At 44.1% G+C, this 26849-nt stretch overlaps 1 protein-coding gene across 2 annotated transcripts in view; it reads left to right on the top strand.

The window, feature by feature from the left end:
* LOC135047970 (arylsulfatase H-like) overlaps window positions 1-26849 on the top strand; it is a 283561-nt gene that overhangs the window by 118495 nt on the left and 138217 nt on the right. The window contains exon 4 of one of the 2 annotated variants that reach the window (XM_063955489.1): window positions 15658-15783. The exons of the other annotated variant lie outside the window; for it this stretch is intronic. Coding sequence (XP_063811559.1) covers window positions 15658-15783 — 126 coding nt within the window. The remainder of the gene's footprint in view (window positions 1-15657; window positions 15784-26849) is intronic. 2 annotated transcript variants of the gene reach the window in all.

The raw sequence follows: 26849 nt of genomic DNA, 5'->3' as shown, positions 1-26849 counted from the left end.
ATAGAGAGCGCCGAAAACTGGACTTTGATGGAGTCTAAACGTAGGCCCATATCCACTCCCGCTTGCAGGAAAAGTAGAAAGCGACCAATTCTAAATCCAAGGGAGAAACCTTTCTACTTTCACACCAGGAAACATACTTTTTCCAGATACAATGATAATGTCTTGACGTTACAATCTTCCTGGCCTAGACCATGGTTGAAAAAGCTGCTAGCTGAACGCAGCGAAACGCGTTAGGTTAACAAGGGACCCTGAGCTGACGACTATCGACTGGAAGGCCGAACCATCCCCCATCTTAATTCCGGATTGCGACATAAAGTTGGAGGACACAAATAGCAGATTGGACCGATTGATTCAACTTTCCGCATTGCATGAGGAGCCCGCCATTTAAGATCTTGGAGCACTAATTCCTCTAGCGGACACTGCCACTCCACGGGACACTGCTTACCTCCCATTGAATACTTATACCGGATACAGAACCATTTGGGGGAACTATTTGGAACGGACTCTTCCACTAAAATACACTCACAGCTCTGATCATTGGGTAACCCCTTTTTCAATATTATCATCCATATTGTATGGTTTTATCTATTTTGTTTTATGTTGCATGCATTTTACGATCTAATTATCACAAAAGCACAGTGATATTATATATCTCTATATATCTTTTAATAAATTGTATTAATTATACATAAGAGGATTACATTATCAGTTCATCAAAATAGCGCAGCCTTTCTTCTTTTTTTGTATATCCATGGTGGAAATAACCTGAGAGGGAGGACCCTTTCTTGCTAGAATGTCCCTCTCCATTTCCAATCTGTCAAACATAGCCGCTGTAAGTCTGGATAGATGAACGGACCTTGCTGAAGAAGATAGTCTTGGATCGGCAGAGACCAGGGATCCTCCAGAGACATGGTCAGGAGGTCTGAGTACCATGCCCATTGAGGCCAATCTGGGGCAATTAGAATTGCCTGAATGCTTTCCCTTCTTAGCCTTTTTAACACCCTTGGGATCAGCGGTAGAGGAGGGAACAGGTACACAAACTGGTACATCCACAGTGTCGTCAGCGCATCCACTGCTACAGCCTGCAGATCCCTCATGCTGGAACAGTAATGGCATAGCTTCTTGAGTCAAGAAGCCATCAGGTTGATCTGCGGACAGCCCCACCGGTGAATTAACTGTTGAAACACCTGGGGATGTAGGCCCCATTACCCCGGAAGGAGGTTGTGCCTGCTGAGGAAGTCGGCTTCCCAATTGTCCACTCTTGGAATGAATATGGCTGAGATGGCCCGGAGGAGGATTTTTGAGACTTCTCACATCGCCGCTATGCTCCTTGTTCCCCCTTGGTGGTTTATGTACGCAACCGCCGTGGCGTGGTCCGACTGAACCTGGATCGCCTGATCCTTCAGGAGATGAGAAGCCTGTAGAAGAGCATTGTAAATTGCCCTGAGTTCAAGGACGTTTATCGGCAGAGTAGCTTCCTGTCTCGACCATATCCCCTGGAACTGGGCCCCTTGGGTCACAGCCCCCCAACCTCAGAGGCTGGCATCCATCATCAGTAGAATCCACTAGTAGATATTGAAACTCCTGCCTTCTACGACGGGAGGAACTTGTAGCCACCATAATAGAGAAATCCGGGCTCTTGAAGATAAGGTCACTTCCTGATGCATGTGAAGGTGAGACCCCGACCATTTGTCTAGCATATCCAGCTGAAAAGGGTGTGCATGAAATCTGCTGTATTGGACTGCCTCGTAAGCAGCCACCATCTTGCCCAGTAATCAAATGCAAAGATATATGGATACCCTGCGAAGACTGAGCATCGAGTGAACCATATCCTGAATAGTCAAGGCCTTTTCCTTCAGTAGAAACACCTTCTGAGACACTGTATCCAGTATCATTCCCAGGAACTGAAGATGCTGAGTCGGTTCCAGGTGAGATTTCTGAAAATGTAGGATCCACCCATGATCCATAAGCAGGTGAGTCGTCCGATCGATGCTGTGCAGCAGACGCTCCCTGGACACAACCTTTATCAGCAGATCATCCAAGTATGGGACTATGTTTACTCCCATCATGCGCAGTTGCAGCATCATTTCCGCCATGACCTTGGTGAAGACTCTAGGAGCTGTGGATAATCTGAAGGGTAAAGCCTGAAACTGGAAATGGTCTTCCAATATGGCGAACGTGAGGTAAGCCTTATGTGGGGGCCACATGGAAATGTGCAGGTAAGCATCCTTGATGTACAGAGACACCAGGAACTCCCCCCTCCTCCAGAGCGGACATCAATGCCCGCAGGGGCTCCATCTTGAATTTGAACACCTGCAGGTACGGGTTTAGTGACTTCAGGTTCAAGATGGGGAGCACCAAACTGTCTGGCTTGGGAATGACAAAAAGACTTGAGTAAAAACCCCTGTTGCATAATGGAGGGGGTACTGGAGCCACCACCCCCATTTGCAAAAGTTTTTGAATAGCCTCTTGCAAGGTAACTTTTGCTGCAGGTAAAGCTGGCAAGCCTGACTTGAAAAATCTGTGAGGAGGGAGCGTTTGATATTCCAACAGGTATCCTCAAAAAATGAGGTTCCTCACCCAAGGATCCCGGCAACAGGACTCTGACCACACGTGGGCGAAGTGTTGAAGGCGAGCACCTACTTGAAAATCGCCTTTGTCGCTGGGGCCAACCGTCACGTGGAAGGCATTGCAGCAGGGGATCCGGTGGTCTGGTCCAGGGAGACAGCAGGTGCAGGTTTACAGGTCTTACCACGAGATCCTCTGGAACTGGTGGAGACCCCTCAGCCCCTGCCTCTGAACCTGGCCACACGAAAGGACTGCAAGGACAGGCGGCACAGCCGACGGCAGATAAGTAGACTTGCCTGCCGATGCTTGGGAGATCCATTTATTTAATTTGTCTCCAAACAAAGCATCACCTGTAAAGGGTAGATTTTCTACACCCTTTTTGGAAGCAGTGTCTGCTGACCACTGGCGCAACCACAGAGCTCTGCGCGCCGAAACAACCATAGCAGTAGTGCGGCTGTTAATCTTGCACAACTCTTTAATAGCCTCGCTCATAAAATTTGCAGCATCCTGTATATGTTGCAGCAGAGTAACTACCTCATTCCGGGGCAGTAGATAAAGACAACCTTTCTGTCAAACTGACAGGTGGCACACACCCTTTCTCCTAGGCTCCGCCCCCTTTAATATTAAATGATAGTGTTTGATATCGCTTTAATATAAAATTTAATATAAAATTTTATAATAAATTTCTAGTGTTCGATATTAAACCGTATTAAAAATTGTTGCGTAACACCAGTCGCAGAGTGTCATGCAACACCAGTCGCAGAATGTCACGCAACGCAGCGCGTCAAATCAAGCGGTTGAAAGATGCATATTACACAGTGTTAAAACCAGGTAGTTTTAGCGGCATTGATAAATATTATGGGTCGGTTAAAAATAAATTTAAAAGATCCGACGTAAGAAAGTGATTACAAGAACAAGACGCCTACACGCTGCACAAGCCAGCAAGAAAAAACTATAAAAGGAACATGATTTGTGTATCGGGTATAAACCAACAGTGGCAATGCGATTTGGTCTCGCTGATAGATTTGTCAAAATACAATGATGGTGTTAAATACATATTAACAATCATCGATATATTCAGTAAGAGGGTTTTGGGTGAAAGTCTGACCGCTAAGAACGCAGCAACAGTCGCTAATGCTTTTGAAAAAATATTCCAGCGCGGTGATGTGCCGATGAAGCTACAAACCGATAATGGTAAAGAGTTTCTAAACAGAAACCTAAAAAAGGTGTTAGAAAAATACGGTATAAATCATTTCACGACCAATAACGATGTGAAAGCGGCTGTTATAGAGCGCTTCAATAGGACTTTAAAAACACGCATGTGGCGCTATTTCACGGCAAAGAATACCTACAGATATATAGACGTTTTACAAGACTTCATACGCAGCTATAATAACACATACCATAGAACGATTAAGTGCGCTCCAAACGATGTGAATGACTCTAACGCATTGAGTGTCTTCAAAACGACCTACGGTGATTACTTTAGAAGTAAGAAAGCCCCCGTTTGTTTAGGAATCGGTGACCACGTCCGTATTTCTAAATATAAGGACATATTTCAGAAAGGTTACGAACAGAGCTTTTATGAGGAGATTTTTGTTGTACATAGTGTGAACACTAAAGGGCTTAAACCGCTTTATAAGTTGGCAGATCTGTACGGTGAAGTTATAACAGGTAGTTTTTACCCCGAAGAGCTTCAGAGCATACCAAAAAACTATAACAGAGTTTACAAAGTGGAAAAGATTTTAAAAAATAAGACGGTCAGAGGCCGTAAATACGCGTTAGTCAAGTGGCGCGGGTACCCCGCAAAATTTAACAGTTGGGTCGCAGCATCGGTGATAAAAGACATATAAAGCTCATCAGTATCTAAACAAGACGAGCGATGGATGACAAGGCGTTCTACATAACCTTACCCAGCAACGCATCGGCTGTTACTTTCCTGCAAAATAAGATTTCTAACTATACGACAAAGTTGGCTAAACCGATAGACTTAAATGGCGAATGGGAAGTAGCACTTACTGAGATACAATACCCGCAAACGTGGAATACATTGGATTTACAAGATTGTAGACTGCAATTATCATGGGATGGAACGGCGGACCAGCCGGTGGCGAGAGTCGCGAGTTTGTGCATTAAACACGGTTTTTATGAAACAATCGAAGCGTTACTGAACGTAATCAACGCTGAAATTGTACAACTGAAACTGGACGTTGGATTAAGACTAACGTATGATCCATTTGCACGCGTTGTAACATGCGACAGTAAACTGTTGTATCAAATCCACGCCGGTTCTAAGCTGACATGGATACTGGGTTTACAGCCTAAAACTAATATTTCTAAACCATGCGCCGACATCAAAGGCGGCCAATGTACGATGTACGTGTACACAGACATTATCGAACACCAACGGGTCGGGGATAGTTATGTGCCGCTACTTCGCACTGTTGAAATGAAGGGTTATAACAATGAGGTTGTCACAATACGATACGAGAAACCCGATTACGTACCATTGTGCAAAACACATTTTGACACGATAGCCATAGAGATAAAGAACGACCAAAACGAGAACATGGCATTTAAGTTTGGGAAAGCGATCGTGAAGCTACACTTCAGACGCCGCAAAACTGAATTTTATTAACTAAGCAGAATGGTCGCTGTTAAAAATTATGGCGATCCGGGCCTCTATGCGCAATATTATAAATCTCAAGCCGGTAATGGATTACCAGGTTTTCACGGCAGCGCATACATGTACGGCTGCGGTTTAGGCAGTATTTTTCGAAGTCTTTTCAGAAAAGCTGTTCCTCTTTTCCGGAGAGGTTTAGAGTTGGCTAAACCGCATATGAAGACAGCTGTTCGTAATATAGCGAAAGATGTTATCGGGCAAGCCACAACGGCCGTGGTGAATAAGATACACGAGGCGAACCAAGCAAAGCAAGACGGTTCAGGACTAATATATACAAGAAAAGGCGTGTCTAAAAGAAAACGGAAGCGTATGATAACGCTTCCGCCTTGGGACATACCCTTTTTAAATAAAAAACAGAGACGACGCAACTCAAAGAAGAAGAGAAAGCCGAAGAGCGCCGTTGGTGATATTTTTTAAACATGTCTTTCATACACCACGAATCCGTTGAATGTGCAAAAACAGAGCTGGATCTTTTTGACGTGCCCCCGACACAAACTAGCATAGAGAAAAGTCTATACGTCGAAGTTCAACCTTTAGCGGCGTTATCCGACACAGCTCCGCTTGAATTTTATATAGCAGCCAGCGGTGAACACTACTACGATCTGAACAACACGCTGTTGTACGTGACATGCAAGATCGTACGAACCGATAACACGCCGATACCGCAAGGTGCGCGGGTCGCACTTCTTAATTACCCAATAGCGACTTTATTCAACCAAGTGGATGTAACTTTGGGCGACAGGCTCATATCACAATCCAACAATCTTTACGCATACCGCGCGTACATTGAGACTATATTGAATTACAGCTCGGATGCATTGTCAACAAAACACACAACAGGATTATTTTACAAAGATGCGGATGGTGAATTTAACAACACGGCGCTGGACGGGCCGAATACGGGTTTCAAAAAACGAGCAGGAGCAACAGCACAGAGTCGCACTGTTGAACTGCTAGGACCGCTTCACTGCGACCTTTTCCATCAACATAAACTAATTTTAAACGCTGTTGATCTGAAGATTAAACTAACCAGAAACAAAGACGCATTCTGCTTAATGTCGTCTGAGGCGGATGCCTTTAAAATACAGATCACAGCGGCATCCCTGTTCGTGAAAAGAGTTCAGGTCTCACTGGCCGTGCAGATTGGGCACGCGCAGGCCCTGTTAAACGGTAACGCGAAATACGCGATTGACCGCGTTGGGATGAAAATCTACAGCGTACCAACAGGCAGTAGAGTATTTAATCTAGAAAATTTATTTTTAGGACAAGTGCCGAAAACAGTTATAGCCGGTTTTGTGGATAACGAATCATTTTCAGGAATCCATAACCGGAACCCCCTTTGCTTTGAACATAAAAATGTAAGTTTTGCGTCCCTTTATCTGGATGGAACGCCGCACCCCGCCAAGCCATTTCAACCCGACTTTGAACGCGGTAATGCTGTAAGAGAGTATATGTCACTCATACAGATCACAAATAAGCAGAAATCTGACAATGGTATACTGATTGACCGCGAAGAGTACCTCAGGGGCTACACGCTATTTGCTTTTGACCTTTCACCAGAACAGGAGTGTGGAGAACACCTATCCCTGATAAGAACAGGCAATCTACGTGCCGAATTCCGCTTTGCAGAAGCGTTGGACCGGACAGTCAATGTGATAATATACGCTCTATTTGATAACATCATCGAGATTAATCAAAGGCGCGATGTGCTGTACGATTATCTATAAATGAAATAAACTAACACTACGCTGCTGAAAAAATGAACACATTACAGATAAACTGTATTCTGTACGCCGTGCAAAGCACAAGGCATATTTTTAAAGGAACGTATCCGTGCGATATGTTACCGGTCAGTAAACTGTCGCAATATCCCTGCGCGTTTGTAATCAATACGCATAGCAGCGGGCAGCCGGGTGAGCACTGGTTGGCCGCTTATTTTAACGAACAGCGTGAATGTTACTTTTTTGATTCTTACGGGTTAGCCCCTGACAGCCCCCTATTCCCAAACGCAATAATACATTTTTTAAACTTGAATTCAAAAAGTGTTTATCACCAAAATAAGCAGTTGCAAAATTTTAACAGCACCGTTTGCGGTCAATATTGCATATACTTTATATTTTACATGTGTAAAAAATACAAATATGTGGATGTACTGGACCGTTTTAGTGATGACACAAAACGTAATGATTGTTTTGTTTCAAATTTTGTAAGACGACTCCCAAGAAGCCATTGTCTGAGTCATTATGCATATAGATATATACAGAATTGTGTAACTTGTAACCAACGCTGTGCGTGAAGCGTTTTATGTACAACGCGCCTTCGCGCCTTTGATTAATCTCGATGATGTTATCAAATAGAGCGTATATTATCACATTGACTGTCCGGTCCAACGCTTCTGCAAAGCGGAATTCGGCACGTAGATTGCCTGTTCTTATCAGGGATAGGTGTTCTCCACACTCCTGTTCTGGTGAAAGGTAAAAAGCAAATAGCGTGTAGCCCCTGAGGTACTCTTCGCGGTCAATCAGTATACCATTGTCAGATTTCTGCTTATTTGTGATCTGTATGAGTGACATATACTCTCTTACAGCATTACCGCGTTCAAAGTCGGGTTGAAATGGCTTGGCGGGGTGCGGCGTTCCATCCAGATAAAGGGACGCAAAACTTACATTTTTATGTTCAAAGCAAAGGGGGTTCCGGTTATGGATTCCTGAAAATGATTCGTTATCCACAAAACCGGCTATAACTGTTTTCGGCACTTGTCCTAAACATAAATTTTCTAGATTAAATACTCTACTGCCTGTTGGTACGCTGTAGATTTTCATCCCAACGCGGTCAATCGCGTATTTCGCGTTACCGTTTAACAGGGCCTGCGCGTGCCCAATCCGCATGGCCGGTGAGACCTGAACTCTTTTCACGAACAGGGATGCCGCTGTGATCTGTATTTTAAAGGTATCCGCCTCAGACGACATTAAGCAGAATGCGTCTTTGTTTCTGGTTAGTTTAATCTTCAGATCAACGGCGTTTAAAATTAGTTTATGTTGATGGAAAAGGTCGCAGTGAAGCGGTCCTAGCAGTTCAACAGTGCGACTCTGCGCTGTTGCTCCTGCTCGTTTTTTGAAACCCGTATTCGGCCCGTCCAGCGCCGTGTTGTTAAATTCACCATCCGCATCTTTGTAAAATAATCCTGTTGTGTGTTTTGTTGACAATGCATCCGAGCTGTAATTCAATATAGTCTCAATGTACGCGCGGTGTGCGTAAAGATTGTTGGATTGTGATATGAGCCTGTCGCCCAAAGTTACATCCACTTGGTTGAATAAAGTCGCTATTGGGTAATTAAGAAGTGCGACCCGCGCACCTTGCGGTATCGGCGTGTTATCGGTTCGTACGATCTTGCATGTCACGTACAACAGCGTGTTGTTCAGATCGTAGTAGTGTTCACCGCTGGCTGCTATATAAAATTCAAGCGGAGCTGTGTCGGATAACGCCGCTAAAGGTTGAACTTCGACGTATAGACTTTTCTCTATGCTAGTTTGTGTCGGGGGCACGTCAAAAAGATCCAGCTCTGTTTTTGCACATTCAACGGATTTGTGGTGTATGAAAGACATGTTTAAAAAATATCACCAACGGCGCTCTTCGGCTTTCTCTTCTTCTTTGAGTTGCGTCGTCTCTGTTTTTTATTTAAAAAGGGTATGTCCCAAGGCGGAAGCATTATCATACGCTTCCGTTTTCTTTTAGACACGCCTTTTCTTGTATATATTAGTCCTGAACCGTCTTGCTTTGCTTGGTTCGCCTCGTGTATCTTATTCACCACGGCCGTTGTGGCTTGCCCGATAACATCTTTCGCTATATTACGAACAGCTGTCTTCATATGCGGTTTAGCCAACTCTAAACCTCTCCGGAAAAGAGGAACAGCTTTTCTGAAAAGACTTCGAAAAATACCGCCTAAACCGCAGCCGTACATGTATGCGCTGCCGTGAAAACCTGGTAATCCATTACCGGCTTGAGATTTATAATATTGCACATAGAGGCCCGGATCGCCATAATTTTTAACAGCGACCATTCTGCTTAGTTAATAAAATTCAGTTTTGCGGCGTCTGAAGTGTAGCTTCACGATCGCTTTCCCAAACTTAAATGCCATGTTCTCGTTTTGGTCGTTCTTTATCTCTATGGCTATCGTGTCAAAATGTGTTTTGCACAATGGTACGTAATCGGGTTTCTCGTATCGTATTGTGACAACCTCATTGTTATAACCCTTCATTTCAACAGTGCGAAGTAGCGGCACATAACTATCCCCGACCCGTTGGTGTTCGATAATGTCTGTGTACACGTACATCGTATATTGGCCGCCTTTGATGTCGGCGCATGGTTTAGAAATATTAGTTTTAGGCTGTAAACCCAGTATCCATGTCAGCTTAGAACCGGCGTGGATTTGATACAACAGTTTACTGTCGCATGTTACAACGCGTGCAAATGGATCATACGTTAGTCTTAATCCAACGTCCAGTTTCAGTTGTACAATTTCAGCGTTGATTACGTTCAGTAACGCTTCGATTGTTTCATAAAAACCGTGTTTAATGCACAAACTCGCGACTCTCGCCACCGGCTGGTCCGCCGTTCCATCCCATGATAATTGCAGTCTACAATCTTGTAAATCCAATGTATTCCACGTATGCGGGTATTGTATCTCAGTAAGTGCTACTTCCCATTCGCCATTTAAGTCTATCGGTTTAGCCAACTTTGTCGTATAGTTAGAAATCTTATTTTGCGGGAAAGTAACAGCCGATGCGTTGCTGGGTAAGGTTATGTAGAACGCCTTGTCATCCATCGCTCGTCTTGTTTAGATACTGATGAGCTTTATATGTCTTTTATCACCGATGCTGCGACCCAACTGTTAAATTTTGCGGGGTACCCGCGCCACTTGACTAACGCGTATTTACGGCCTCTGACCGTCTTATTTTTTAAAATCTTTTCCACTTTGTAAACTCTGTTATAGTTTTTTGGTATGCTCTGAAGCTCTTCGGGGTAAAAACTACCTGTTATAACTTCACCGTACAGATCTGCCAACTTATAAAGCGGTTTAAGCCCTTTAGTGTTCACACTATGTACAACAAAAATCTCCTCATAAAAGCTCTGTTCGTAACCTTTCTGAAATATGTCCTTATATTTAGAAATACGGACGTGGTCACCGATTCCTAAACAAACGGGGGCTTTCTTACTTCTAAAGTAATCACCGTAGGTCGTTTTGAAGACACTCAATGCGTTAGAGTCATTCACATCGTTTGGAGCGCACTTAATCGTTCTATGGTATGTGTTATTATAGCTGCGTATGAAGTCTTGTAAAACGTCTATATATCTGTAGGTATTCTTTGCCGTGAAATAGCGCCACATGCGTGTTTTTAAAGTCCTATTGAAGCGCTCTATAACAGCCGCTTTCACATCGTTATTGGTCGTGAAATGATTTATACCGTATTTTTCTAACACCTTTTTTAGGTTTCTGTTTAGAAACTCTTTACCATTATCGGTTTGTAGCTTCATCGGCACATCACCGCGCTGGAATATTTTTTCAAAAGCATTAGCGACTGTTGCTGCGTTCTTAGCGGTCAGACTTTCACCCAAAACCCTCTTACTGAATATATCGATGATTGTTAATATGTATTTAACACCATCATTGTATTTTGACAAATCTATCAGCGAGACCAAATCGCATTGCCACTGTTGGTTTATACCCGATACACAAATCATGTTCCTTTTATAGTTTTTTCTTGCTGGCTTGTGCAGCGTGTAGGCGTCTTGTTCTTGTAATCACTTTCTTACGTCGGATCTTTTAAATTTATTTTTAACCGACCCATAATATTTATCAATGCCGCTAAAACTACCTGGTTTTAACACTGTGTAATATGCATCTTTCAACCGCTTGATTTGACGCGCTGCGTTGCATGACATTCTGCGACTGGTGTTGCGTGACACTCTGCGACTGGTGTTACGCGACAATTTTTAATACAGTTTAATATCGAACACTATAAATTTAATATAAAATTTTATATTAAATTTTATATTAAAGCGATATCAAACACTATCATTTAATATTAAAGGGGGCGGAGCCTAGGAGAAAGGGTGTGTGCCACCTGTCAGTTTGACAGAAAGGTTGTCTTTATCTACTCGGGGCAGAGTGTCCAAACCATTGATAATGTTATCAGGCCACTTGCCTAACGCCCTGGAAATCCACCCACAAACAAATGTGGAGCGTTGTACAGACTGCCTTGAGCGTAGTCTCAATCTTGCGGTCAGCTGGCTCTTTTAGGGATATAGCCCCTGGCACCAACAGTACCAATTTCTTAGTCTAGACACTGACGGGGGGTTTTCCCATACCTTCCTGTCCTCATCGGGGAAGGGAAAAGTAGTTAAAACCTTTGAGGAAACTTAAAAAATTTTTTATCAGGGCTTAAACATGCCTCCCTGGCCAGAGATTTTAACTCTTTAGCTACAGGAAAGGTCACTGAGGTCTTTGGTCTAACGTTAAAATATAACTCCTCATCTGGCTCTGACTCCTGATCCGGTATGTGAAGGGCCTCTCACAGCGAAAATGAGAGCCTCCACCCTTGGGGACAGAGAGCTGTCCTCATCCATATCATTATCTACATAAGACTGATCAGAATCGGACTGGAGCACATGTGGCAGTGAGCGTTTATGTGAAACCACTAGATGTGGCTGAGAAGCCTTTCTGGAATCTGCTGCCTTGGTCACCGAATCAATAGAATGTTTCAACACATGTCTCTCCCTTTTAGCTGCAGCTAATTCTGAATTAACATTCTGGATCATGCTAGTAAAGCTGTCCAGCCAGGCAGGTGCTTGTGAACTGTATCCTTGTGGAGACATGTGTGAACAATGTTCCTTGAGTGACCCCGCTGAAGACTGGGATGAATTACAGGCACTACACATAACCATGTCCACAGACATCCTTCACAATGTAAAACAGCGCAGCTCACTGACCAAACACCTCCACAAAGACCCTAGAGAGCCATAGAGCGACACTGAGGAGCGGACACCAGCACACAAACAACACAGCTGAACAAGTGAAACGTGTATGATCTGATAGGAGTGCAGTGGCGCTCCCGCTAGTCTAAGACCCCCATGTACCAGTCCTGTAGCAGCAGGGTTCTCTGGAGGAGCAGCGGTGTATGCAGCTTGATCCGCAGCAGCAGGAAATGGTGCCTTCCCGCCTCAGGTCTCACTCCGGGAAGCCACGCCACCTGTAATGGCACGCAGTCCCTGTTAACAGATTATACTAGCTATGTCAAAATTATATATAATATAAATATATAATTATAGTACTCCCAAAGCCTTTCTGTGACAGTGAGCACTGAGGGGCATCTGCCTGTTGCCAGTTCGTCCGCAGCTCAGGGCCCGTGACTGCCACGCGACCTGCCACCAAAACTGCACCGGGGACCACGCTAATCATGACCCCGGCGTAACACTCACCGTACATGAATCTTTGGCATCTGTTAGAGCGTGGCGGCTAGCTGCTGGAGTGGGCACACATACTAACGATGTGTGATCAGTACCTCAGGAGCTCAGTGTCCTGTCAGCTGGGATTACGAGCCATTAACCCTCAGGAAGTTGGTTCGATCTCCCCTCTAAGTCCCACAAAGCAGGTAGTCTGTCTGCCAAGCAGAGCTACCTGAAAATAATAAACAAAATTAAATTAGAAGAAAACTCTCTGGAGCTCCAGGGAACTGCACCCGGCTCCTTGGGCACATTTTTCAAAACTGAGTCTGGTAGGAGGGGCATAGAGGGGAGGAGCCAGAACACACATGCACACACTAAATGTTTTAAAGTGCCAGGCTCCAGTGGACCCGATCTATAGCCCATGGTACTAAAGTACAAGATCCCAGTATCCACTAGGATGTAAGAGAAATATATCCAAGGATATATACTTTAAAATTGCATTTAAACTCTTTCTACATACGGAATAGTGTAATATTTATAATAGTTTGAATTCGATGGACGATTTGTCTTTTTTCAACCTCATTAACTATGTTACTATGGTCCCTGTGACCATAGCATTACACCCCACCAACTAGTCGGCCCTTGGCAGGGTTCCCAGGAGGAGTGTAGACCCCTCCCTCCAAATAAAGGGCCCACCCTCCAGGGCACTCATGGGCCAGGACTGAAGCCCAGGGCTATCCCCAGCATCCGTAAATTGACAGTAAAAGTAAGAAGTAATGTTGTGTTTTAATGGTGGAGCTACAGGTCCCAGCAATCTTCCCCACATGCTGGTACTTGCAGAACCACAAGTACCAGGATGCAGGGCATTAAATGGCCTATTGGTACCTGTAGTTCCACCAGTAAAAAAAATATTACAATAAATAAACTACACACTCCATAGATTGTATAGCTTTAAATAAACACACCTGCACACATACACACTCAAACATACTTACCTACAATCCCCTGTAGCGCTTTGGACCCTTTCTCCTGTAGAAATTCATTTGTAACCTGTAAAAATAAAAAATAAAAAATCTGATCCCAAAAAATGGTATTATTCTAATTGCTTGTTGTATATTCTATATGGAAAATGTAATTTGTAAAACTGTATGCCAAAGTGCTGTTCTTGAATGGAGAGGTATAATGTATAACCAGTTATGAAAATGCCATTTTCTGTATACCACCTTCTCAGGTATATTTTGTGTAGGAAGAATGTCTGTGTGATACTATGACAGATGGCCAGTCTGTAATAAACGGGCCACCAGGCATGCATCTGTTATGTGAAGAAGTCTGTTTACTATAAATGGCAGGGGGTCATGCCTACAAGCCAAAAGACGCTCCATCTAAGAAGTTGTCTAATCTCTTTCCTGGCCAATGCCATAACATTCTAGACCCTTAAGGGGAGTATGCACAGAGCGATAATCTAAGCAATATGACTTGATAACTTAGATTTTAAGCATGATCGCTCCGTGTGTACCCCCCACAGCGATAGCGATGCGCAGCCCCGCGCATCACTATCGCTGGTGCTAGATTGGCCCGCATGCAGGCTCAATCTAGCAGGTTGCTAATTTCACCCGCTGGGTGAAATGAGCACCCCCCCCCCCCACCTTGCACGCTCAGCACACATCGCGCTGTGCTGAGCGAGGGGAGAGATGTGTGCCGAGTGGTTCACTCAGCACACATCTCTCCCCAGATCTGCCTGTGAATACAGGCCTTTAGACTTCAAACAAATTGAATGAGAATTCAATAACTCCCTGCTCACTTGACCAGGAAGCCCTTCACATACCTCAGTACAAACAATTCTGGTTGCTGAAGGATTACAATCCACAAGGGAGGATGTGTGTCATGAGTAGTTGCTGCTGAGATAAATATGCTGGTTTAAGTGTATCCATTGTGCAATCTTTGGGAACCATGCATGAGGGTTGCCATTACCTCTCTTATTTTTCTGGAGCCCCCACACCAGAATTTCTAAGGTCTTTGTAGTAAGTTCTGGAATATCTGAAACTTTATTCCTTTTTTTTTTTTCTCACTCTGAAATCATAATCTGTGTTTTTTTTTAAATAATCCTATATACTTTGTAACAATCTTTTTTAATAGTTGTAAGCTTTGAAGTTATTCTTGAAATTAAAAGTTTATTGTTCTGACCTCTGTGTTCTTAAACTATGCCTTGTTAGGCACACATGCTACTGGTTTTTAAAGTGTATTTACTGTAAGCGTATCAGAAAGGTGCTGTGGGAGGAGCCTCTAAAACTTTGGTGGTGGCAGACCGATATATTTTTATTATTGTTGGGATAACTGGCATAACACCAATGTTAAGACTGCCCGACTCAGAAGGAGATCTGAAGGCGGGTGCAACTGTGACACTTGCGTACACGGTTTTATTATTAGTTTTGTTAGTCTTTAAATTATATATACATATACATACTGCAGCAAGTCCTGCTGTGCAATCTCATCCTACTCTTCAGATGTGGCCGTGCTCTAAGGGGTTGTTTCTTGCTTCAGTATTTCAAGAAACATCTCTGAGCACTTCTCTGAGACAGACCTTTAGCGCAAGATCTGTCAGAGTTAAATAATACTTTTTTATAGTTGTGAAATATAAAGGGATAACATGCGGTATATTTTAAACTATTACCATTGTTTTTACTAAATAGACCCCTTAAACACACAAGAAGAATGAATTATGCTTAATCTCCAGAAAGCACGGTGTAATATGTGTGCCCTGGGTGTGAATCATTAGATCTACAAGCAAAAGGTCTACAGTCATTAGGTTGACCACTATTTTTTATATGATGAATTAATATCAAACATAAAACTACATGTTTCTTTGACTCAATTTATGCACACACCCACTTACTTGCAGTTCAATTAAATTCATAAAGTTTCCTAAAATGTAACTTTTCCTGTTATATTTGACTATCTAGGCATGACTGGTCATAATAACGGTTATAGGGTTCTAATGTGGAATGCTGTGTCTGGAGGGATTCCTACAAATGAGACAACATTTGCACAAATATTGAAGGAACAAGGTTATTCTACAGCAATCATGGGTGAGCATTAATTGAACCCCCCCCCCCCTTTTTTTTTTTCTTCATTAAAAGATGATTATACACTATATCGGAGCCTTAACTAGACTTTTTGGTGCCCTGTGCCAGTAAGGGAAACTGTTGCCCCTCAGTTTTCCATTAGGGACATAAGGCGCATGCCTCGCGGGGAAGAGGCATGACTAAATTGAACCCAGAGAAAGCCCATGCTGTGATGCCCCTTCCCCCACAGACACGAATCCAATCCCTTGCAGCCACACACACACAGATCTGCCCAGCTGCAACACTGATCACCCCTTCACAAAGTACAAGGTAAGCTTCAAATTGCTAGAACTCTCCAGCTTGGAATTCTCTAGCTTTCTATGCAAGGGCAGATAGCTCAACGATTAGTGTCTGACTGCAATGTCATAGGCAACGGGGTTTGAATCCTGGCCACATCAGCATCCCTGAATGTAATAAAGGAGAGTGCGACTGAACCACAAAGAGCTGTCAAGTCTATGAATGCTGTATAGGTATTAGTGACAAAAGGGGTGGGGGAAGGAGACAGGGGTGGACAGGAGATGCTGGGCGTCAAAAAGGGGGAAAGCTGCAAGTAAAATAGGATTTTAATTACCTACCGGTAAATCCTTTTCTCGTAGTCCGTAGATGATACTGGGGTCCATTTTAGTACCATGCGGTAGAGATGGTTCCGCAGGAGCCTTCGGCACTTTAAGACTTTTCAACAGTGTGAACTGGCTCCTCCCTCTATGCTCCTCCTCCAGACCTCAGTATAATAACTGTGCCCGAGGAGACAGACAACTTTGAGAGAAGAATTTACATTAAACTAGTGGCGAGATTCACACCAGCTCACACCATACAAAACATGCCGCCTAACATGGCTTTCAACATAACCCATGCTAACGTGCATGCATAACGCAACAGCTGTGAACATCTTAACACATGAGAACCTGTGTAAAAAGATAAAATGTAATTCTGCAGGAAAAATGAGCACTGGGCAGGCACCCAGCATCCTCTACGGACTACGAGAAAAGGATTTACCGGTAGGTAATTAAAATCCTGTTTTCTCTTACGTTCTAGAGGATGCTGGGGTCCATTTTAGTACCATGGGGATGTACCAAAGCTCCCAGTATGGGCAGGAAAGTGCTAATGTTCCTGCAGAACTGACTGACCAAACTGAAGGTCGTCAGCAGCCAAGGTGTCAAACCTGTAAAACTTAGTAACCCTGACCAAGTAGCTGCTCGGCAAATTTGCAATGCCGAGACACCCCCGGCAGCCACCCAGGAAGAACCCAATTTCCTTGTAGAGTGGGCCTTCACCGAACTCGGTAACGGCAATACTGCCGTGAAATAAGCGCGCTGAATGGTACCTCTGATCCAGCGCGCAATAGTCTGCTTAGAAGCAGGACCCCCAATCTTGTTGGGGTCATAGAGGACAAACAAAGATTCTGTTTTCCTTATCCAAGCCGTTCTTGCAACATAAGTCCTCAACGCTCTGACGACATCCAAGGACTTTGAAACGGCTGAGGTGTCAGAAGCCACTGGCACCACCACAGAGTGGTTGATATGGAAATAAGACACAACCTTTGGAAGAAAATGCTGACGCGTCCACAGTTCAGCTCTCTTTATGAAAAATCAAATAAGGACTCTTGTGTGACAGAGCCCCTAATTCAGACACTCGTCTGCCTGAGGCCAAGGCCAACAGCATGACCAGTTTCCAAGTGAGAAACTTCAACTCTACCTCTTTTAGAGGCTCAAACCAGTCCGATTTAAGGAACTGCAACACCACATTAAGATCCCATGGCGCCGCAGGAGGCACAAAGGGAGGTTGGATGCGCAGAACCCCCTTCACGAACGTCTGGACCTCAGGAAGGGAATCCATCTGTTTCTGAAAGAAAATGGACAAGGACGAAATTTGGACCTTGATAGACCCTAATCTCAAGCCAGTATCCACACCCACCTGTAGAAATAGGAGAAGACGTCCTAATTTAAACTCCACCGCAGGAGACTTCTTGGATTCACACCAAGATACATATTTTCTCCACATACGATGGTAATGTTTGGACGTTACCCCTTTCCTGGCCAGAATAAGTGTGGGAATGACTTCATTGGGAATACCATTATGGGCTAGGATCTGGCGCTCAACAGCCATGCCGTCAAACGTAGCCGTGGTAAGTCTTGATAAGCATACGGCCCCTGCTGAAGCAGGTCCTCGTGAAGAGGAAGAGGCTGAGGATCTTCCAGTAATAACTCCTGAAGATCTGGATACCAAGCCCTCCTTGGCCAGTCTGGAGCAATGAGAATTGCTCGAACCCTTTTTCTTCTGATGATCTTGAGAACTTTTGGTATTAGTGGAAGTGGAGGGAACAGATACACCGACCGAAACACCCACTGGGTCACCAGTGCATCCACTGCTATTGCTTGTGGGTCTCTTGACCTGGAACAATATTTCTGAAGCTTCTTGTTGAGGCGCGATGCCATCATATCTATTTGATGAACGCCCCAACGATCTGCTACCTCTGCAAATACTTCTGGGTGGAGGCCCCAGTCTCCTGGCTGGAGATTGTGTCTGCTGAGGAAGTCTGCTTCCAAGTTGTCCACTCCTGGACTGAAAATTGCCGACAGAGCTTTTGCATGTCTTTCTGCCCAGAGGAGTATCTTTGTCACCTCTGCCATTGCCGCTCTGCTTTTTGTTCCGCCCTGGCAGTTTATGTAAGCTACTGCCGTTTTATATATATATATATATATATATATATATATCGATTTTAGGGTTGTTTCTAATTTACGGTCAGCTGGATCTTTTACAGAGGCTGAACCAAGGGCAGGCAAAACTATTTTGTTAGACAGCCGAGAAACTGAGGTGTCTGTCATTGGGGGTGTCTCACATTTGTGCCTGTCTTCCTCAGGGAAAGGGTACGCTACACGTATCCTTCTGGGAAGGATACATTTCTTCTCAGGGTTAGCCCAGGATTCTTCAAAGAACGCATTCAAATCCTTTGAAGGAGGAAAAGTCACAACCTTTATTTAATTTAAAATAATCCCTTTTCCTCAGGGACCAATGTTGTTTCAGGAAACTCCAACACTTCCTTTTATAGCAACTATCATACATTGTATGCTTTTAGCTTATTTGGGGTCTACCCCTCTCAAATCCCCTGTGTCGACGTCAAAGTCGGAATCTGTGTCTGTGTCCCCTTGCATTATCTGGGCCAGAGACCTTTTCTGGGAACTTGAGGGGTCCCGTGTGGATGACGTGGAGGGATCAGCAAATAGTACATCCATCACTGACTTTCTCCAGTATTTTGTCTGTTGTTCAGACTCGGAGAATTTTCTAGAAAACTTTGACATATTACTTTGTAATTTTCTCACCCACTCTGGCTCCTTCTGTGAGGGAAGGGCCACCACATTACACTCTTGCGTATCTAAAATGGCTTCCTCTGGGGAAGAGCTCTCTCCATTGTCTGACATGTCAAACGTGCACTTTCACACCACAATCATACAGGGGAGCTATCGGACCCACACTAAGGGGTATATGCAATTCTGGGCGAATTGCGGCTTTTTTCGCCCGTTTTTTAATTCGACACAATTCGACCATCGAATTCCGGCCGGCGGGTGCCGGAATTCGACATATTCAATAAAAAACGGATTCGACCGTCCTGCTGTCGAAAAACGGACCAATTGACGGTAGTGTGCGTCCTGGATTCGACTTTTTGGACGGCACAAAAATGGTTAAAAATCCCTGAAAAAAATTGCGTGGGGTCCCCCCTCCTAAGCATAACCAGCCTCGGGCTCTTTGAGCCGGTCCTGGTTGTAAAAAAACGGGGGGAAAATTGACTGGGGATTCCCTGTATTTTTAGAACAAGCACCGGGCTCTGCGTCCGGTCCTGATGCAAAAAATACGGGGGACAAAAAGCGTAGGGGTCCCCCGTATTTTGAACACCAGCACCGGGCTCCACTAGCTGGAGAGATAATGCCACAGTCGGGGGACACTTTTATACCGGTCCCTGCGGCCGTGGCATTAAATCTCCAACTAGTCACCCCTGGCTGGGGTACCCTGGAGGAGTGGGGACCCCTTAAATCAAGGGGTCCCCCCTCCAGCCACCCAAGGGCCAGGGGTGAAGCCTGAGGCTGTCCCCCCCATCCAAGGGCTGCGGATGGGGGGCTGATAGCCTTGTGTAAAATGAAAAAGAATATTGTTTTTTGCAGAAGAACTACAAGTCCCAGCAAGCCCCCCCCCCCCCCCCGCAAGCTGGTACTTGGAGAACCACAAGTACCAGCATGCGGGGGGGAATGGGCCCGCTGGTACCTGTAGTTCTTCTGCAAAAAAAACCCAAATAAAAACAGGACACGCACACCGTGAAAGTACAACTTTATTACACACATGCCGACACACACATACTTACCTATGTTCACACACCGACTGTGTCCACGCCTCCATCTGTCGACGTCTCCAAGAATCCGGGGTACCTGAAAATAAAATTATACTCACCTAAATCCAGTGTGTCCTGTTCTTTATTTTGTAATCCACGTACTTGGCAAAAAAACAAACCGCATTTACCCAATCCACGAACTGAAAGGGGTCCCATGTTTACACATGGAACCCCTTTCCCCGAATGCGGAGACCCCCCGTGACTCCTGTCACAGAGGGTCCCTTCAGACAATCAGGGAGCGCCACGTCAGCGGCTGACCGCGAGTAACCTCACCACTGACCGCAAAGTTCCCACCATTGAAGATAATGGAGGGGCTGTGCGATGCGCTGTCTGACAGCTTAGACACGCATAGCCAATCAGGAGAGTGCCACGACGTGGCGCTCCCTGATTGCCTGAAGGGACCCTCTGTGACAGGAGTCACAGGGGGTCCCAGCATTCGGGGAAAGGGGTCCCATGTGTAAACATGGGACCCCTTTCAGTCCGTGGTCCGGGTATGCGGTTTGTTTTTTTGCCAAGTACGTGGATTACAAATAATAACAGGACACTGGATTTAGGTGAGTATAATTTTATTTTCAGGTACCCCGGATTCTTGGGGACATGACAGATGGAGACGTGGACACAGTCGGCGTGTGAACATAGGTAAGTATGTATGTGTCGGCATGTGTGTAATAAAGTTTTACTTTCAAGGTGTGCGTGTCCTGTTTTTATTTGGGTATTTTTTTTGCAGAAGAACTACAGGTACCAACGGGCCCATTCCCCCCCGCATGCTGGTACTTGTGGTTCTCCAAGTACCAGCTTGCAGGGGAGGCTTGCTGGGACTTGTAGTTCTTCAGCAAAAAACAATATTCTTTCATTTTACACAAGGCTATCAGCCCCCCATCCGCAGCCCTTGGATGGGGGGGGGACAGCCTCAGGCTTCACCCCTGGCCCTTGGGTGGCTGGAGGGAGGACCCCTTGATTTAAGGGGTCCCCACTCCTCCAGGGTACCCCGGCCAGGGGTGACTAGCTGGAGATTTAATGCCACGGCCGCAGGGAACGGTATAAGTGACCCCCGGCTGTGGCATTATCTCTCCAGCTAGTGGAGCCCGGTGCTGGTTCAAAAAATACGGGGGACCCCTACGCTTTTTGTCCCCCATATTTTTTGCACCAGGACCGGACGCAGAGCCCGGTGCTGGTTCTAAAAATACGGGGAATCCCCAGTCAATTTTCCCCCCGTATTTTTACAACCAGGACCGGCTCAAAGACCCCGAGGCTGGTTATGCTTAGGAGGGGGGACCCCACTCATTTTTTTTTCCAGAATTTTAACCCATTCCCGCCCCTTTTCACTGAAAACCATGCTCTCTCTCTATTTTAGTCAGTTAAAAAAAAAATATTATTTTAAAAAATATATAAATAATAGTTGTAAATCCTAATAGACAAACCAAGTACCTAATACCTTCTAATATAAATAGATATGCTATTAGCAATAAAAAAAACACCAAAAAAAACAAAAAAAAACATATTTTAAATTTTTTTTATTAGATTCCGCCAGCTAAGTGAGGCGGAATGAAATTGACGAATTTACTGTCGAAAAGCACTGTTGTCGAATCTACATTTTTCAATTGAATATACTTTTGTCGAAAAGCTGCATTTTTACCATTGCAGACATGTCGAATTTGTCACCTGTCGAATTTCAAAAAGTCGAATCTGAAAAGTCAGTTTTTTTGTCGAAAAGTACTGTATTGCATTGTCGAATATATTTTTGTGTCGAAAATGACCCGTTTTTCGACATTTGCGGCAATTCGACCGCAATTGCATATACCCCTAGAATTTGTTAGAGAAACGCAGAGAGATTTTGCCAGTTCACACACTGCGCCCTATATGAAGAGAATTGTATATGTATATTTATTATACAAAACCTTCAGCGCTTTATTTCAATATTAGGCATGCTTACCTAATGTAATAAACACAACCCCCCCCCCCCCCCCCATCCCTCTCTATAACACCCTGGTACTTGTTACAGCTCTGTTATGAGGAGGAACAGTGTCTGTCAGCTTTTCTGGGACCCTGCATGAGAAAATGGGTGAGTGTCTTGCAAGTCTGAGGAGAAGCCCCGCCTTCCTGCCTCAGCTACAATGATTTTTATACTGGCTGGGGTTTGTAAATCAGAGGCTATACATGTATTTACCATTTTGCCAGTGAGTGTAAAGTTTTTCCATGCAGCTCAGGGCGCCTCCCCCCTCCGTGCCCTGCACCCTGTGTGTGTTTTGAGATGCATGCTCGCGCAGCTTCAGCCGCTGTGCCGTACCTTTTTTGCCGCCAACGATGACCGGAGGATCCCCTCTCTGCAGGACTCTGGTAATATACTCACCAGCCTTCTGGCTCTGTTAGGGGGTGGCAGCAGCGCTGTGGGAGTGAACACTGGCCAGGTTTGGGATGTGTTCAGTACCCTTCAGGAGCTAATGGTGTCCTGTCAGCGGAAGCAGAACCATTAATTAATTGAGAAGTTGGTTCCTACCCCCCCCCCCCCCAAGTCCCACGAAGCAGCGAAGCTGTTGCCAGCAGCTTCCCTGTTAAATAAAAAACCTAACAAAGTATTTTTCTAGCAGAACTCTGTAGAGCTCCACTAGTGTGCATTCAGTCTCCTGGGCACATTTTCTAAACTGAGGTCTGGAGGAGGGGCATAGAGGGAGGAGCCAGTTCACACTGTTGAAAAGTCTTAAAGTGCCGAAGGCACCTGCGGAACTGTCTATACCCCATGGTACTAAAATGGACCCCAGCATCCTCTAGGACGTAAGAGAAAAGTAATTATTTCAGAATTTATAATTGACAAGTGCTGCCAACAGCAGCCCCTACCCTGCAGCGTTATGTGTGGAGAACACACCAAGTTATGGCCCTGCACTTTATAAAGGTAAACACCAATATCACAGAATCCTATCACTGCTGTCTAAACCTGTTGAAGCAAAATTATTTGATCTGTAAGAGACCATATTCTACTGGAGCCAAGATGGACAGCTAAAATTATGCAAAAGAGTCTCAGGCTGAGATGGGAAAAAGACAGGCTGATATTATGTTAGTTGAAGTGGCAAATTTTACCTAGGGACTACAGGGCTGCAGATCCCCAGTAAAATTGATCAAACCCTATGTGTACTTGCAGTAGCTGCTTTCACATTGGAAGCGCTTTCTTCTGTTCATCGCATGCAGGACTGCCAGTCCCAGGGGGAGGTGTATTTTCTCCCATGGCCTGTCATTCCGGAATTCATTTACACAATAATCGCTTTCCATGTGAAAACACTTCTGCTTATATTATTGCAGCCCTACCAAGATTCTAGACACTGCAGCCAATGCAGTCCCTAGACGTCTTATGTGAATGCATGAGTTTTGATTGGCTTCTTTTAGTGTGTGTGTGTGTGTGTGGTGGTTGTTTTTTTTTTTTTTTTTGCATGTGCAATGAATAGGGCAGGCAACCAGGCTGCAAACCTGAACTGCAGCCCCCCTCATGTGAAAAGGTAGCATCCACCACTGGTTGTTTGCATTTTAGAAATAAACCTTATGTATAGCTGTCTTTCTATATAAATGTTACCATATATGGTCTAACCACATTGTAATTTTCCTTCCATACAAACACTGAGAGGATGTACAAAGATGATCATTGATCCCATTGGGCAGCTTCACTGCTCGTAGTCCTGCTCCTGGCTTTGTGGCTCCCAAATCCATGCACCAGCAATCTTTACTGCAACTGTCTGACATTTTAAAGTTTCTTTTTTCATGCTTCTTTTGTGAGCCACTTGAGTCAGTTTGCATTCAGAGGCCTTTGTGACACATTAAACATTTGCACTTAGATCTTTTGGGCTTAAGGGGCTTTTCAATTTTCTCTGACAATTTTGGAGCTATCTAATTCACACCCCTGCATATTCAATTTTCACCCATTTTTAAGGCTTTTTCGCAAATGCCCTTTTTCACTTTTTTACTTAATTTTTTTTTTTTTTTAAAGGCACTGGTGAAAAATGCCTCAAAATTAGGATTCACCCTATTCAATAGCTGGGCCATTTTTGCGACTCCACATATTTTGGACTCCAGGCCGTTTTTGCTGGCGCAGGTGCAAAACGCATGGATTCGCTGATCCACATGTTTTTTGATCCTGCTGAATTTTTCACCTAGGCATAAAAATGGCCCTGCTATTGAATAGGGCAAATCCTCAATCGCCCCAAAAAAGTGAAAAATTCATTTTTTTCACTAATTGAATACGCCCCATGGTGTTTTTGTGAGTAAAGCAAAACTTAGCATTTATTTCAACAATTATGCGGTCTTGAAACTGCAGCAGCTTAGCCCTCATGATCTCCATTGATAGCTTAGTCAGGATTCCAAAGCCAATACTAAAAAATCAAATCCAGGTGTCAGATTTTACTGCATCACAAATGCAACCTCTTCATTGTCTACCTGGACTCCTACAGATGTCAATTGCTGAGCTACTGTATGGAAAACATCTTGTCAATGTGCTTGATAATGTCTCGGCATGCACTCAATGTATTGTACAGTGTATCGCTGTATGCTTCTGGTTTATTCTCCTTATCGGACAATAAACCAGATACACTAATACAGAAATAGGTTCTATTCCCACAAACGCTTCAATCCTCTGCAGCAAATCTCCTAATTACATAAGTTCACCTTCTTCTCATAGGGATAAACACACAAAAAAAAGTCAATCAGGAGACTACGCTGAGTAATGTTTGTTCACCAGAAAGATTTAAACAGTCACAATTGGATATTATCCAAATGTAATATTTGGGTTTCCAACCTCCCGTATGGTTATATACTCACAGAAAAACGTTGGGAATAGAGAGCGTATGTTCAATATTCCTAGAAGTCCTCTTTTTTTTTTTTTATGTATTTTTCAATGTACATAAGCGCAGTCTCCTGATAAACCAGATACGCTGCCTGCAGCAGGGACGTGCGGTGAGCTAAATGGCTCAGGAGGCACTGGCTAACCCCAGAGCCAGATTTACATGCAATATATGAGCCAAAGGGTACATCTGGGCATTATACACAGGTTCAGCATTATAAACTCCTGGAAATCTGGTGAGTTTTGATCAGAGATGTGTGGAAAGGATACACAGGTGAGGCAATGCCTCACCTGCCATAGACTTTTTACTCCAGAGTTTGGGCTATAAAAATTATTAGAATAATTAAAAGAAGATATTTCAAACAAATTATCAGTATTTTTCATGTATTTTATTCAGTCAAAACTCTGGTTTAAACGTAAGTATGACAAGAAAGGCTCTGCCTCACCTGCCTCACCCTACCGCACGTCACTGGCCTGCAGGTCTATCCACAGGTCATGTGCTGACACTTTCCTGTGAATTATGGAATACACATGCTGTTCTACAGCTAGGCCAATAGTTCCCATGGCTCTATGCACTTAATTGATTGTCACTTGGGTCATTTATGATTTTACACAACCTTACTCGATTTAGTGACATCTCCATATGAATTTCCATGTTGCCTAATTCTCTAAGCCTCTCTGTTTTGCAAAGCTCATGCTGGCATCTGCACTCTGCATTTTCTGTCTTGATCCAAATACAGGACTTTTCTGTATACTTCACAATCCAGGTAATGGGCCCATAGCCTATTGGTAGAACCAGTTTAGTTTTCATTTGTGTCTGCGGAATATGAAATTAAGGTTAGTCCACAAAGATATGCTTAACCAGCCATTATCCATTGTTTTTATGAGTAAGTGCATGGATTTACAATGGTAGGATGCTGAAGTTATTGTTTAACTTGCTAGAGAAGGTTCATTTCTGGATGCGGTTCCATTACAGCTAGGTCCACAGCATTCTCCTTCCTGTAAAAGGACTTAAATTTGTCCGCTGATCCACGCTGCCAGACACCCAACCTAGTCCCTCTACCTGTAATGGGACGTGTGCACAAATTCCACTTGCACTTCTGTTGGAAAATACATTTGTAGATGCACATTAACTAGTTACATAAATCCATTCACACATTCAAAGGTGACATTCCAAAATGTCCCCTTACACCCATGATTTATATAAGATTTTCTACTGAATATATTGTTTTAACATTAACAAACCGAGCCATAGCAGGACACAAGGGCTCTATGGGTAGGCACCCCACCTCCCCATCACATGGCATCATGACATCACAGAGCAGAGCCAGAAAGCAGGAAGATCAGTGCTCCATGCTGGTGCATGATATACAGTGGATTCTTCTCTAGACATCTCACAAGCATGAAAAGGGTACCATTGGTCATTCATTGGCCTTGTGTCCTGGGCGGTGCCATCAGTCGCACTCCAGTTGCAATAGCTTTGACATTATACACTGTTACAGGACAATCCTATTTTTTTTTTTCACCAGATCACACACAAAGAAAATATGTCCTCTCTCTCTCTCACTGGATTATGCTACCTACATAATATCCTTTGTTGCCATTGTGCAGTATTTTAAAAGTTTCATCTATAAAGTAGTTGTTCCTAAAATGTAAGCAGTTTGGTAGTAGTGATATTTTATCTTTTCCACAGTGAGTATAGCATCCACAAACCTGCATACTGCATGTTGGTTAATTCCCCATTCAACAAGAGTGTTTCCTGCGATCAGAATGTGGGTAGCACCTTGAAATGTGTCTGGCAGACAATTAGGTACACTTGTATAAATA

The sequence above is a fragment of the Pseudophryne corroboree genome, chromosome 2 (genome assembly GCF_028390025.1).
Source record: "Pseudophryne corroboree isolate aPseCor3 chromosome 2, aPseCor3.hap2, whole genome shotgun sequence".
NCBI classification, from domain to species: Eukaryota; Metazoa; Chordata; class Amphibia; order Anura; family Myobatrachidae; genus Pseudophryne; species Pseudophryne corroboree.
This window is presented reverse-complemented; position numbering and strand designations above follow the sequence as displayed.